The sequence below is a fragment of the Pseudoliparis swirei genome, chromosome 3 (genome assembly GCF_029220125.1).
Source record: "Pseudoliparis swirei isolate HS2019 ecotype Mariana Trench chromosome 3, NWPU_hadal_v1, whole genome shotgun sequence".
Classification (NCBI taxonomy): Eukaryota; Metazoa; Chordata; class Actinopteri; order Perciformes; family Liparidae; genus Pseudoliparis; species Pseudoliparis swirei.
In genome coordinates this window covers 3,819,485-3,834,685 of record NC_079390.1, presented here as the reverse complement: position 1 = coordinate 3,834,685, position 15,201 = coordinate 3,819,485, and the positions used below count along the sequence as shown (strand labels likewise).

The 15,201-nt window shown below is 39.5% G+C and overlaps 1 protein-coding gene across 5 annotated transcripts; it reads right to left on the bottom strand.

Moving 5' to 3' along the window:
* Positions 1-1,579: 1,579 nt before the first annotated feature.
* Positions 1,580-13,776, bottom strand: LOC130189066 (multidrug and toxin extrusion protein 1-like). Of its 5 annotated transcripts, none has more exons than XM_056407714.1 (18): positions 13,506-13,776; positions 11,751-11,990; positions 9,830-9,931; positions 8,744-8,812; positions 8,491-8,639; positions 8,012-8,054; positions 7,662-7,706; positions 6,423-6,520; positions 5,861-5,958; positions 5,568-5,681; positions 5,330-5,397; positions 5,008-5,116; positions 4,634-4,709; positions 4,475-4,544; positions 3,642-3,774; positions 2,911-3,005; positions 2,501-2,596; positions 1,580-2,417 (listed from the first exon to the last, which is right to left on the bottom strand). In XM_056407714.1, the coding sequence occupies exons 2-18, from the start codon at positions 11,952-11,954 to the stop codon at positions 2,043-2,045; spliced, it is 1,944 nt and encodes a 647-aa protein (XP_056263689.1). In that variant the 5' UTR covers positions 11,955-11,990; positions 13,506-13,776; the 3' UTR covers positions 1,580-2,042. The 5 variants fall into 5 exon arrangements, with proteins under 5 accessions (XP_056263689.1, XP_056263714.1, XP_056263721.1 ...); XM_056407739.1 differs by having other exon boundaries at positions 4,671-4,709; positions 5,600-5,681; XM_056407746.1 differs by lacking the exon at positions 4,634-4,709 and having other exon boundaries at positions 5,600-5,681.
* Positions 13,777-15,201: the final 1,425 nt, after the last annotated feature.

The following is a 15,201-nucleotide window of genomic DNA, read 5'->3' as shown; positions in this document are numbered from 1 at the left end:
CTCTGTGGGCTCCAAATGTTAAAAACAAATTACTCAATGGTCCTTTCACTGTGGCACTTCAGATCTCACACTTCATACAGATGCTTTTCTTTCATCATCTGGATGAGGGGGGTGTGGTTTGGTGTGGACACCACAAATATATTTTACTGCCAATGTCATCGCAGATGTGCGTGCGCATGTTCGCAAAGGAAGTAGCGATCAGATGAGATAGTTATAGCTTTAAACATTGAATTCTGCCACCAGCCGAACACACCGAGGCCTCACCCGAAAACAGCCACATTACTGATACCTGTAAAGGTCAGTGACCTCTACAATGACCCCTGTGGCGTCACCAAAATTGAGATGGAATATGATTGGTTCAAAGCGAACAAGTTATCTCTAAATGCACAGAAAACTAATTATATGCTAATAAATAAATCAAATAATCTCCCAGATCAAGATTTTAGGCTTGAGATTGACGGGGCTAATGTCGAAAAAGTCCAGTGCACCAAGTTCCATCTGCGTTTGTTGTACCACAGCCTTGTCCATCCGCACCTCTTGTATTGTAATATGCTCTGGGGATCCGCAGCTAAAACTCAGGTCAAATGTATCGAGATTTTACAAAAAAGGGCTGTGCGGATCATCTGCAACGTGAAGAACAATGAACACACTGAGCCGCTTTTTAAGAGATTGGGCATTCTGAGATTTACAGATCTACATTTGTGTCAGACAGGAATTTTTATGTACAGATTTGTGAATAATAATCTGCCACATAATCTGTTACGTATGTTCACAAGGAACACAAATGTCTACGATCACAACACGCGGCTGCGTGGTGGCATACATATAAATAAACATAGAGTCGACATTGGATTTAAAAGCTTCATCTGTAGAGGTCCAAAGCTCTGGAGACAAATTCCGGACGAGGTCAAATCGGCATCCAGCACCAAGGCATTTGGTTCTCGCCTTAAACGCCATCTCACTTCATTTTGAAAGTTTTTAATATTGATATACAGCCTGGCGGCACAGTACAATAGAGGAAACATATTTAAAATAAAATGTATATACATAATTTGATGTTCGTGATATTATTATTATTTTTTTTTTTCTAAGTTATCAGTAGTTCACATTTGTCTTTTATTATTATTTTTACTATGACTTTCTCCTTTTCTTTTGTTTTCTTTTCCCTGTTCTGTTTTTGTTGTTGTTGCTTGTACGACATTTTATGTTTTCATCCATATGTGTGTGTACTGTCTGTGTGCCTGTAGTAGTTGGGAGGGTGGGGGGTGAAAGGGTTAGGGGAGGGGCCGTCCAACTCCTCATCTCAGAGGAGCCTACAGACCTCGGTCTTTGGACGGTCCTCCATTCGTACATTTTTTCTGTTGTTAATGTCTGCCAGTATGTACATGTTATGTATGTACCTATGGAAAATAAATTACTTACTTACTTATCAATATGTTAGACATGTATGTAATACTGTTTTGAAAACATGGAGTATTCAGCTTATGTACCACTCCAGTAGTACAATGAGACAAGCAAGTTGTATTCAAACGGTTTCACATTTGACCATACCACAGACATGCATCTTCTTATCAACGAATTTCACCGAGGAAACATTTTATTTTGCCCCAAAATGTCAGATAATTTGTTATTTACATGTTTACATAATCCACCAAAAAGTCAGGTGATATTGTGGCTTCAACTTTACTTCCACGTTCAGCCGACCCGAGGCCCCTAATACTGTGAATGGCCACCAGATGGCGACAGACACCAAAAGGTTTGATATTGTTCTGATTCATATTAAGAGGAATGTAATGATGGTCTGTCTGAGCCCTGTGGGCCTTTGCATTATCCATGTATGTGTATTATAGCATGGAGCTACCTGGTCATTGGGTTTATTACTATTTTAATAGTGTTGGTGGATTTATGTAATTTGTATCACACACAAGGTATCCCATGTCGGTCTTCAAGTAGACTATACATTCAACACTTTACTCACCAGGAGACCTACATTGTCAGTGTGTGAGACTTGTGTTCAGCAGCTAGATGTCTACATCCAGAGGTCAAAGACCGAGCTTTAGGGTCAGGTCCTGTGGAGTCAGCGTTGTAAGACTAGAGTCATTAGTCCAGTTCTGGGTCAAGTTGAACCTGCTCTGAATGGAGGCCTCCTGTACAGGGAAAGCAATGTGACAAGCGACACCTGAAACTAAAATGAGAACCGAAACCAAGAAGACGAATCCCCGGCGCAAGATCAGCTCGGTGACAGAAAGCAGCGTCAGAGTTTTGGTGCTTGAAGTCTTTTTGGTACTTTCGGCATCCGCCTCGGCTCTTCCTGTATTCGTGTTGTTGGCCTCGTGACCCGCTTTCAGCTCCTGGTCCTGGCTGTTGACTGGACTGTAGCCCTCCGTTTTAGGAGCTTCTTTACCGTCCAACTGGGCCTTCGGGGTGCAAAGATGCTGCTGTTAATCAATATTAAAACCATATTTAACTACACACTATTTACTATTTATTATGCACTTACTGTATCGGGGAAGTCTGAGATCATCGCCTCACTCAGCAGTGTTCTTCCTGGCCTCTTTGGCATCACCACCATTTTCTTTCCGGCTCGCAGTTGAGCCTGAAAACACAGAGTGAGGTACATTATTCAGACAGAAAAAAACCTGGATGAGAATTCAGTCACCACACAAATTTAGCGAAGCACTTAGTTATTTTAAAATGCATTAATTTGTGACATGTTGTATGCAATGTTCAGCACTAACATTCATGTTGGTGCGTGTGTTGTGAATGAGTTGAGAGATAACTTGCAAAAGAAAATCAATTAAAAGAAAACCGTTTTAAAATGCTGCCATACATTTTATTTTCCAATCCAAATTCTTAGCACGATTTAATTAGCACGCACGATTTTAATTAAGAAAGATTAGAGCATCTTACCTTGTATGAGACTTTCTTCCAGTTCAGTTTGAAGATTAGAAAGAGGAAGAAACCCGTCTCGAAGAAAACGCATGTCAAGATGCCGATCCACAAACCTAACCAGACACAAATACACATGCAATGAAGATCTACAGTGTGTTCAGTTCATATATACTCATAAGGAAATTGTTTAACAAGAAAAAAATGATGACGGGGCACGGGGAAACTGGAGCGGCAACGGAGCACTGGGATCTAGAACCAGCCAGGGCGGCAACGGGAAACGGGGAACTGGGACCGGCCAGGGCGGCAACGGGACACGGGGAACTGGGACCGGCCAGGGCGCCGAAGAATGGAGCCGGCGACGGGACACTGGAGAATAAAGCCAGCGACATGACACTGGGAGCTGGACTCGGCGATGGAACACCGGGAGCTGCGGCACGGAAGCGGGAGAGGGAACCGCCGGGGGCTTCCCGGGTAGAAAGACCAACGGCCGGTAGCCGGGCTGCTGGGTTTGGGGGTTGGAGGCGGCAGTGGGAGGCGGCAGTGGGAACCGGCGGAGGCTGCAACTCGGGGGCCGGGACCAAGTGGCATGTCCGCCACTAAAGCCTCCCAGCTCACCTCTGTATTTTTGTTTAAACTCTCCATCTAGAGTTCAACTGGATTGCAATGCTGTGACCCCGACTCAAAAAAAGGGTAAGATCACGTTCATACCTTTTTTGCAAAAACATACGGCAATAGAATAGGAACATTACCTAATATTCTGAGCTTGGCAGCAAACATCAAAGCGATTCCCACCGGCAGACCGATGCAGTAGTAACCCACCAGGTTGGACAAGGCCGCAATTTTCTGCATCCCAGCTCCAATAAGAATCCCTGAGCAGACGCACTGAAAAACACACACAGATGAAAACGATTAGAAACCGTAGACCCCGTATGGGGTTTCCAAAGAGGTGTCGTTTTCTGAAATCGACCCATCCCCCGCTGTACTGTTTTTTAATGGGAAAATATAGTTTTATGAATTAAAAAAAATTCATTTAAAATATGAAGTTGAAAAATGCGGTATATATTGAACACAATGATTAGCATACAAGTGAAATATATGGTTTGGAACATGGAAAAATTCAAATCCAAAATGTCCATTTTGGAGACTTCACCTGAACTCCCTGAACTAAAACCTCTCTAACTTTATTCTGATTGACTTTTTCAAAGTCAAACTTTGGAGAGAGAATATTCACATCATGTACTTTGATTTGTGAGAGCTTTAAATCTTTCAACTGCATCATTCCAAAGAGATAGTCATCCTGAAAGTGCTTTTTTCAATTCGGACCTGAAACTTTTTTATTTTTGCTGTGTGCCATCTTCATTTCGTACCAATTAGACTGATATTTACACATCTGATCAAAAGAAGAAATGTTTATAAATGTAAAAAATATTCAAATAGCCCTAGTGGTTGCAGAGATACAGCCTATTTAGTTTGCGTATGCAATTTTCGAGCAGAGGCCTACAAATAGCTTGGTGCTAAAAAGGTGAGGGTGTGTATACTCTTCAACACGAGCTCAATGCAAAACAAAAATATATATACATACCAGAATAGCATCAAAGAATTGTAGGAATGTGTAGACTGTGAGGCTATCGGAGACAATCTCCACAATGTTTCTGCAGACAGGAGAAGAAGAACATCCAAATTAAACAGAGTTGCCATTACAGGTGTGCAGGAATGAAGGTGTGTTGCTTCTAAAACTCACTCATCAGATGTAAATATGTAGCCAACAACGGACTTACAGCCCACGAGGACAATACCCTGGAACACAGCAAGCGCCCCTATAGTGAAGACGGTACGCGAAAGATAATTAAGACGTATGTTCTGCAATTCTTCAGAAAAACAAAATATCAAACACATTTGAAATTCAAGTTGCCTGGATCTTAGGTGTGTGTATTTATTTGTGTGTGTTCTGCAATAGGAAAAACAAGCTCCAAAGAGAAGACACTGATTACAAACTATGTAATCGGCTATAATGTATTAGCAAGCATTAATAAACCTGCCAACCAATCAGAAACAATTATTCTCAGAGGGCACGGTTTAAATTATAGTAATTATGTATGTAATTTGTTTTCATACCTGACAGAACCAGCGCCACTTTGCATGTGATTATGGCCCTGGTCGTGTTCCCGGCCCCCAGAGCGTTCCCAACACGCACACAGGCAGCTGCATGGACACCTAGAGGAAACTGCAAGGACCCCGTCTTACAATGAGTTACACAGCTTTGGAGAACACACTTATTTTCTAATCTTCTAAAGTTAAAATTGTAGATTCTTACTTGACGTGCAGATATTGAGAGTATTAACCTTCTCATGAAGTAAATAAGATCATTCCGCAACATGCTGATTTATTGTTAAACAATACCTAAATGTTCCAGTGGAACAGATTGGATGATGCATACCATAAATGTAATGGCTCCTATTTCCAACATCACATGCTGGGCAGCCAGATCCACCTCGCCCAGTACACCTAATACGATAAAGGTCCAAATCAGACAGTATTAATTACATTTAAAAAATGTAAGTGAAAAAAAAATACACTTAATGGGTCCTTTGATTGGGGAATACTTGACAAATGCTAGCTCTTTACAATTATTCGTATGGTTTGAGGATTTGTTCAAAAACAAAAGCCACACTGACCAGCAAGGAAACCTCCAATCTCCCAGACCCACCATTCAAAGCAGACCATGAATGTACTGGGAATAGCCAGCTTCATATAGGAGCCCCAGTCCTGCAGACAGGCGGTGGACCAGCCTGCAGAAAGGTCAACACAGGGAGGTTATACTCAATATGACCTGTAGGTGGCGACAGATCTACAAAGATAGATTTAAAAACACAAACTGCTTACACATGCATCATTTGCCTTTTTTTACATGTGTAATAGAAATAATGATTTATCTCTTTTAGTATATTGACATGTGTGTGTAACTCACCTCCCCATGTAGGCAGATGAAGCTTCTTCCATCTGATGTAGCCGTAGAGCAGCAGGCAGATAGTGATCTGACAGAGGCTGTTAGCTATTGCTGATCCACTGCAAACACACATTATGGAACATAGTTTTATATCTATGTCTACTTTAACTGTGACTGCATCCCCCTCCCCTCTCTCTCTGGACTGCACACTGAGGGGTCAAAGGAGGTCTTCAACAAGACAGTGGATCGAGTTCTATTCTGAGAAAAAGCTTTGATGATTTGGAGAGAGACCTGACCACAAGGACCTGTTGAATGAAATGTTTGTCCAGCTGCACCAGGATCAACTCCTGCCAGAGCTCTTACCCTTCACTGCCTCCCTCGCATAATTCTTGACAAAAATAATAAACACCAGTGTTCTGCTGGCTCTGTTCTAACAACAACAACAACAATCTTAGATAGATTCAAATGCATAATGAGTTATCTGTCTTCTTCTATGCTACAGCTACAACAGTGTTAAGGGCACATGCCACCATATCTAGCAACAAGTTTTTTTTTTTTAAGTAAGGAGACGCAACACACTTACATGACTCCCATCTCGAGGCTGTGAATTAAAACGTAGTTGACCCCCAAATTAACTACGTTTGCTGCTGCTGCTGTGTACAGCTGAGGCAGAATGATCCCCTGGCAGACAAATAGAGACACACAATCAATAATCAGCTGTCCCATTTGTACAACCACTATTCAAACATATTATATATTAGAATAAACAGACAACAAATGCAGGATGAAGACAGCATTCTAGTATCAAGAGTCGTGCTTTTAGCTAAATGCTAATGTCAATATGCGAAACAAGCTCACAGGGACAATATGTTTTGCACTGATGATGTTCTCAATGTTCACCATTTTCATGTAGAGTGTATTCAAATGAGACTCAGCAGCTTGAGAACTGTTAACTTCAACAACACGTGCAAGGCAGTAGAGCATAACATACCAGGTGCAATCACACTTCTGTGACCAGTCATGCTTTAGACAGAGGTTCGGACCGCCCCAGCTCATTTGCATATAAGCACACATTAATACAGGCATAAATAAATGAAGAAATACAGAAAATGTAGAAATATATTTTTATATTTATGTCCTGTTTCGGTATAACTTATATTTATATATTCCTGTATTTATGTATTTATTCCTGTATTTATTTATGTATTTATACATCTATTTATTTATTTATTCCTCTATTTATTTATTTCTACATGTATTTAAGCATTTATTTATTCATTCCTGTATTTATTTATACATCTATTTAAGCATTTATTTATTTATTCCTGTATTTATTCCTGCATTTATTTTTCTGTCCTCCATACACTGGATCACCACAGTGAATACAGTTGATCCTGAGGGTGACATGAATGTCTAAACCAAATGTGACAGCAATGCATTTCACAGTTATTAAGACATTTCACCAAAATAAAAGCTAATTTGAAAAGTCATCTTATCATCAAGGTCATAACGATGCAATACCTAGGAACCTTGAATGTCTGCACAAATAGGCCAGTACATCTATTCACGTGGCAAAATATTAGCAAAATATCCGCCACATGTCTTGATAATAAACTACTGACACGGTTTGTGTTCGTCTCAACACGATTCATAACAATATGGACATGAAGTGATTCTTTCTCTCTTTTTTTTACCACTGGAGTGGAATTATTTTCTAAATTTGTTTTCGGGTAAACAAAAACTTTGCAGTCCATTTATTTAAGATGGACACCAATTGAAATTCAGTGGGAAAAAAAATCAGTTTTCTCCGATATAAACTTACTTGGTTTTGTAAGTAGGCAACTTGCAGATTGTGCAGGAACATGGCCTGCAGCGGGAAACAAAGAAAGTGAGAGAATAAAACTGACAGACTTCTCAGATACTAACCAGGATTCTGCTTCTAACTTTCTTTGTAACATATAAATCAACATATGTGCAGAAAATCTGATGAAAATGGCTGAATATTGAATATTACTTTCTTTCTAATCTTGTGTTTTTCTTTAATACAGAGCAGAGTAGTAAGTATGTCCTTATGTGCTAATACCTGCAGAATATCACAAAAAAAGCTGTTCACATATATTGAATGAAATAATACATATTTGAGTCCACACTGTTTCAGTTCAATGCACTCACTGGAACGGCTGGAAGAAATACCATCACGTAGAGGTGGGCGATTCTGAAAGGGACGCAAAGGAGCAACAATAATTTTAGTAGAGCAAACACAATAATTCACTTTTGGGCTCAGACACGCCCCTCTTTTCTTTTTGCAAATGTATAAATGCAGTGTAACATTAACTTCCCATAAAAGAGTCCTGCTTTGTTGCTTTAGTTTTAAATAAATTCAAAGACAGAACTCCAACCAGGAGGAATAACATACCCAAGCTGCACATTCACAAATGAACAAATATCTAGACATGAAGATGAGACACAATCTCATAAAACACTTCCACACACTAACCTGGAATAATACGCTTACATAGAGACGCTGACGATAAGAACAATCACGACACGACACTTTCTTTTTCTTTTTTCTCCGGTCCGTCATCAACCGAGCATCAGAATGCTGAACACACTGTTATTTATATAAAGTTATTCATGAACTGTGCGTGTACCTGGCCACCTCGTGCTCTTGGTGCATGATGAGCAGCAGGTTCTGAGTGTTGATGAGAAGACCCCAACAGGGCAGGCAGAACAGCAGCAGGATCAATGAGCTCCTCTGGAGGATGACGCCCACACGTTTCATGTTCCCACTGCCGAATGTCTGCGAAACACAAATGAGACAAGAGAGAACGGAATCTGTTTACACGGGGTCCAAATAGATACATAAAAAACGTTCTGTTGATATGGTTGATGTGGTTTTCTCACCTGAGAAATGAGCGTGTCACAGGCCAGGGAGAGGCCATAGCCTGTTGCGCTTGTGGTCACGTTAATCATCTGAGAGGTCAAAAGGTTAAAAAAAACATAGTTTGACTTTATTTATGACATCTTTTGGTAATCTTTTGTTCATTGTTGTTCAGCAACAGAGTTCAATATTTAGCGAGCGCAAAGAGGTATTGTGTAAGACCAAGACGGACAACCGAACTAATGCGGATGTTGTCTATGTGCTTTAATAATGTGTCACTACATTAGTTCTTGCAAAAGACATCTCAATTTCAATGATATGAAAAGATGGAAACAAAAATGTAAGAAAAGTGTGTATATTGAAGAAAAGGATCCATGTTGCTTTATTGTGTGTCGATGAGGGTCTGTTTGCAAATAATTACCTTTTATTACCTGTTTACTGCTGCCAGCTTTTTATTTCTGGCAACTACATTCACCCTCTCATAAATCATAAAGTGTCTTTCCTTTGTCAAGATTGTCTAATAAAGCAAAACGTAAAAGTATCGGCAAGTAGCTTCTTTTCTACAAAAATCCAAGACTCAACACAAAGAAAAAAATGTCATCTCCGCAGCGCTCTGTGGCGTGAACAGCTAATATATATATATTACTTTTTTCAGTTTTTTAACATTTATTTTGAGTAACAATACTTTTACTACTTTACCGATATGTAGTTTTAAAATAATGTAATTACTTTACCGATATGTAGTTTTAAGATAGTGTAACTCTATTGTTCTGGTTGCCTGTGTACATTTTAATTAAAACTTTTTAATGAAATTTAAACGATGTGTTTACATTTTCCATCGCTTCTCCTTTCTTTTCTCTGCAAACAGTTCTTTAACATCTTAGTAGTTCCTTATACGGGTAAATAAATTGGTCTTTATGGAATATAATATCACAGTATTGCCTAGTTTCTTTGGCAGTATTGGTGTTTAAAGGTACACAAAATTTGCATCACACATCATGGAAAATAATGATTTCTAAATATAAGAGAATAGTCAGTTAGGCAAACAGTAGAATTAGTACAATACGTAATAATAATACTAATAATAATAATAGGAGTAAAAATATCACCGCTGAGGCCAGAGCGTATCCAGCCAGTTCTGCATTGCCGATGTGACCGCAGAAGACGCTGATAACAAATTGCTGGAGGAAGTTCAGAATCCGAGACAGCAGCTGTAGAAACAAACAAACAGAGTCACCAAACACCCCATCATTGATCCGGTGGAACCGAATACATCAATTATTGCTATTAGCTGGGCTTAGATAGCTGATGCGACTCAGCGAGGAATTTTGATGGGAGAAAACTGAGTTTTTAAATCAAAAAGCTGAGACAGGTTCACACTGTAGGCACCGTGTCATTTCATTGCATATTAAATATATATATTCAGGACTGGTAATTGATTATTAGATTGTACTCTGTAACAGTGCTAATTTAATAGTAACTTCACACACTGAATATTGCAACTAAATGTATAACAGTCGGAGCACTTTATGAATAAGATAACTGAGAAAACATATGCAAAGCTGATATATCTATATCTAAAAAAAAGGTAATTTAAAAACAAAGCATTATTTTCTTTTTTTAATCTACCATGTGAAGACATACCATGGATACATTCCTTTCCTTTCTATTATTTAAACTTCTCGACACAGGACCTATCAATGCATACCTAAACACACAAACAACACATACAAATATTTTATGATAGACGTAGGACTTACAACTGCTGCTATGTCTTTCCATTAAAGTTTCATGTATATTACTTAAAGTCAATGCAAGTCTATTTGATATAACAGACCATGATACTACGATTAATACATTTAAGCACTCTTATGGATGGTCAGTGAGTCTTTTATTAGACTGCAGGTACATTAGCTGTGGGGTTGCAGGAAGTCACTTAGGCCCCTTACTCTTCTTTATTTTAACAATTGATAATGCCAATATGGTAATGCAGAAGACTGTATAGCACTGCTTCAAACAGAGATTATAGACTATATTAACCACCTGGATCAGAGAGTATCTAATTGGATGAAAGTGAACAGATTAGCCCTGAACATTGACACAACTCAAAGTATTGTGTTTGGCTCTAGGAATGCTTATTGGTGACCCAACGTTTCATCTGCCAGGTATGTCAGGTATGGCAATTGAACAGGTCAAAAAGGATGTTGGATGAACAATGGTCTGAGCACAAAGAGCTTCACTTATTTAACATCCTCTATTATTTGTCATCTGCGATTCTCTGCAGTCGTATTGTCAGCAGCAGAAAAGAAAAGACAACAATAAACAATAAATTACATTTAGTTAAAAACATGGCTGCAGGATTGGCACTCTGCTAAAAAAGAACTAATATAGTATATATGCACGTTGACAATTAAACTCCACTATCGCCTTTTTAGTATTTAATCAGACCATCAAAGACTATCAATGGCTATTTCTGTTTAGTTATTCTTCTTGTGCCACCAGGTCAGATTTGGTCTCCAGCAAGGCAGCGACCAGCTTTCCTGAACATCTGTTCTACTATGTATTATTATTTTCTTTTCTTTTTTACATGTACATAATATGTTTGTAAAAACAAAAGCATAACATAAAGAACCAGTGATAATACCACCAAACCAATCAATGCACATCGTCAGGTAGACACAAGAATCTCTGTTAAAAAGTAAAATGGGAGACAATGCTGCAAAAACGATAGAGCCTAAAAGTGAGACTCTGCACTCTGTAAAGCGACTTCGGGTGACTTGAGAAGCGCTATATGAAATAAATGATTATTATTATCATTATTATTATTATATATGACCATGCATATATAAAATCTTGATTCATAGACAGGTGTTAATGAGTAATTGTAAGCAGAATATACATGTTGGTTTATTACAGCTGCATTAGACATATGCATATCCTTTTTTATCACGTCATAGGAGTAGAAATACAAATTGGAAATTACAAATCCCCCACACACACACACCAAGTCTTCAACTTTCCCCTACTCACCAGTGGCCATGTGAGAAGGACGACGTGGTAGAGTTCCTCTCGGTAGGCCAGCGGCAGCCATCGTCTCACACACGCACACCTAAAGAGTTTGGAGCTGACGGCTCCCTCGGCCCTCGCCGCCGTGGAGACAGGAACCTCATCATCGGCGAGCCCTGCACCCGGCGCTGATGGGCGAGCCGTGTCCGGGGAATCCGGCTTCTCCATTCAGACACAGCACAGGAAGAAGATCATGGAGAAAAGCTGAGGAGCAAAGGAGGGAGGGAGGGAGGGAGAGAGGGAGGGAGGGAGTGGGGAAAGAGAGCGTGAGGAGAGCGGCTGTAGGTCTATCCGGGTTTAGAAAAACAACACGTGCATTTTGTTAAAGTTATTGATTATATCATGGGAGGTTTAGGAGGAGAGGGGAGGTGAGCGATGGAGTGGAAAGGTCAAAGGTGGGGCTAGTGAATAGTTTTAGGAAGGGAGCGAATACAGTTATTAATACAACCTATTTTATTAACATGTTTTAGTGTGTGTGTGTGTGTGTGTGTGTGTGTGTGTGTGTGTGTGTGTGTGTGTGTGTGTGTGTGTGTGAGGTCTTGCAGGGCTCAGTAGTAATCTGATGAAGAATGCTTGTTTGCAAACCAAACAAAGAGCTCTGATGGCATAAACTCTGCAGGCGTTGATTCATTAATTACCGTGCAGCCGTTTATTTGTGTGTGTTCACATTATCAGCTGATGGTATCTGTGTCTGTACTTTGACCACTGACTTAAATACACTCACACATGTTGTCGTCAACTTTACCTTTACTGAGCTCTGCAACTTAACACATGTATTCATTTACAGGTACCCTTGACTTATATGTTCATGAGTGACAGTAACTTAGCAACAGTAGCAATTAAATCACTGATATTGTTCTTTGGCTGCTCAGAAAAGAGTCTGTGAAAATTGCACAATTTATATGCATCATTTGTAAAAACCGCATGGCCAATAGAGGTCCAAGTCACAGCTGAAAATGTGTGTGTGTGTGTGTGTGTGTGTGTGTGTGTGTGTGTGTGTGTGTGTGTGTGTGTGTGTGTGTGTGTGTGTGTGTGTGTGTGTGTGGTAGTCAATGTTGTAACTTCACAAAAGGAGCACATTCTTCCACAGATAAGATTGTTTTTTCTTTAATAACCTTGTATGAATATCATGTGCTGCTTAGTAAATAGTCCAATGCTTATAATGTACAAAAGTTCCCTGTCAAATGTTAAAACATGGGCAGAAAGAAGTTGGGAGTTTAAGGGAGGCATGACGAATACAAATTGCTTTTTATGTCAAAAACATAATTGAGATTTCTATTCTTTTTCTTTTTTCAGATTATAAGCTCTGTAGGCTTTTTATTATGTTATAACATGGAGCTCTCTGGTCATTGGGTTTATTCCTATTTTAATAGATTTGGTGGATTTATATAATTTGTATCATAGTTATATGGAAATACAGTGTTTTGAAATAAAACTCCTGGTAAAAAATTCAACATATAAACAGAAATCATGGCCAGAACACAGACTGTCTGAATATGTATTTTTAAATTGTATCATAAATGTTGTATTATGTCTTTTCATGTACAGTTCCAGTTATATCAAAAGAGCAGAAAAAGCCAATCAGTTGCAATTGCAGAAATTCAGATTATGTTCTAAGAGAGGATACAAATTGTTTTCCTCCATATCATCTTTATTTACTCTGGTATGGTGATTAAAATGTGTTATCTACAATCGTTATCATATTTCTTAGCTTCTTACCTTTCAAATCAGACCATCTGGGGAAAGCCTGATCTGATGAAGAGAGACGGCATCCATCCCACGTTGGACGGAGCGCATCTCGTTTCTGCAAACATAACCAAGTTGATCAACGGACAGCCATATCTGTGACAATGCAGGGTTAATGTCATAAAGCAGAAACAGAGTAGCCCCACGCCCCTGTCATCCCTGTCACCCAGTGTCCCCCATAGCACATCCCTCCCCCGGGGCCTCCGCCCCCTCTCACCCAGTCCCTCCCAGAGCTCCATAGAGACTGTGTCTGTCCCACGGCCACTTAGACTTAAATTAATTCTATCAAAAGAAAGCAGAAGAGGAACACAACAACCCTTAACCCTTAGATAGCTTTAATATTTTTGACCAATCATTACACTCCTCCGCTTTTAGGATTAATTTGACCCCATTCAATGTTTAATGTCGGTGTTCTTTCGGTAGTCAACAAACAAACATGAAGTACCTCACACTTAAACTTGGAAAACAATATTAATTCTAATAATTTTCTGGAGGTTTTAATTGCAAATTGAACCCAAAGGGTAAAATATGTTAGTAAATATAAAGGTAACAGGAGGGTGAAACATTGAATCGGGTCAAAATGACCCAAAGGCGGGGGGAGGGTGTAATATTGATTCGGGTCAAAATGACCCTAAGGCAACACAAGGGTTAAACAAGTTAAGACCATTATTTCAGCAGTGCAACAAAACAGGACTATTAAATGTGGTCTCCTAAATATTAGATCTCTGTCATCTAAAGCTGTGTTACTAAATGATTTAATATCAGATAATCACATTGATTTATGTTGTCTAACTGAAACCTGGCTGAGACATGAAGAATATGTCTGCCTGAATGAATCGACTCCTCCAAGTCATATTAATACTCACATTCCTCGAGGCACCGGTCGAGGAGGTGGAGTAGCAGCCATCTTTGAATCGAGCCTATTAATTAATCCTAAACCTAAATTACACTACACCTCATTTGAAAGCCTTGTTCTTAGTCTTTCACATCCAACCTGGAAAACACTACAGCCAATTCTATTTGTGATTTTGTACCGGCCACCAGGTCCATATTCAGAGTTTATATCTGAATTCTCAGAATTTATATCAAGTTTGGTTCTTAAAACTGATAAAGTTATTATTGTTGGAGATTTTAATATCCATGTGGATGTTGATAATGATTGCCTTAGTGCTGCATTCATCTCATTGTTGGACTCGATTGGCTTCTGCCAGAGAGTACAGAAACCCACTCACAGCTTTGGCCACACGCTTGATCTTGTTCTTACCTATGGCGTTGACATTGAGCATTTGAAGGTCTTCCCACAGAATCCTCTTCTGTCAGACCACAACCTCATAACTTTTGAATTTATACTACCGGAGTGTACTCCGTTAGTCAAAGGTTTCTACACCAGATGTCTAACTGACAGTGCTGTAGCTAAATTTAAAGAAGCGATTCCTTCTGCATTTGATTCGATACCACGTCTCAATATAACAGAGGACTCCTGGTCTAACTTTAGTCCGTCCCAGATTGATCATCTTGTTGACAGTGCCACAGGCTCTCTGAGAATGACACTGGACTCGATAGCCCCTCTGAAGAAGAAGAAGACAGTGAGGAAGAGGAGGTTTGCTCCCTGGTATAACCCTCAGACCCGCAAACTAAAGCAAACGTCAAGAAAGCTTGAAAGCATATG

Coding starts and splice junctions, on each gene's coding strand:
- LOC130189066 (XM_056407714.1), bottom strand. CDS start 11,954: ATGGAGAAGCCGGATTCCCCGGACACGGCTCGCCCATCAGCGCCGGGT. Junction 4,710..5,007: donor AGTGGCGCTGGTTCTGTCAG/GTATGAAAACAA, acceptor TCTTCACTATAG/GGGCGCTTGCTGTGTTCCAG. Junction 3,775..4,474: donor AATTCTTTGATGCTATTCTG/GTATGTATATAT, acceptor TGTGTTTTTCAG/TGCGTCTGCTCAGGGATTCT.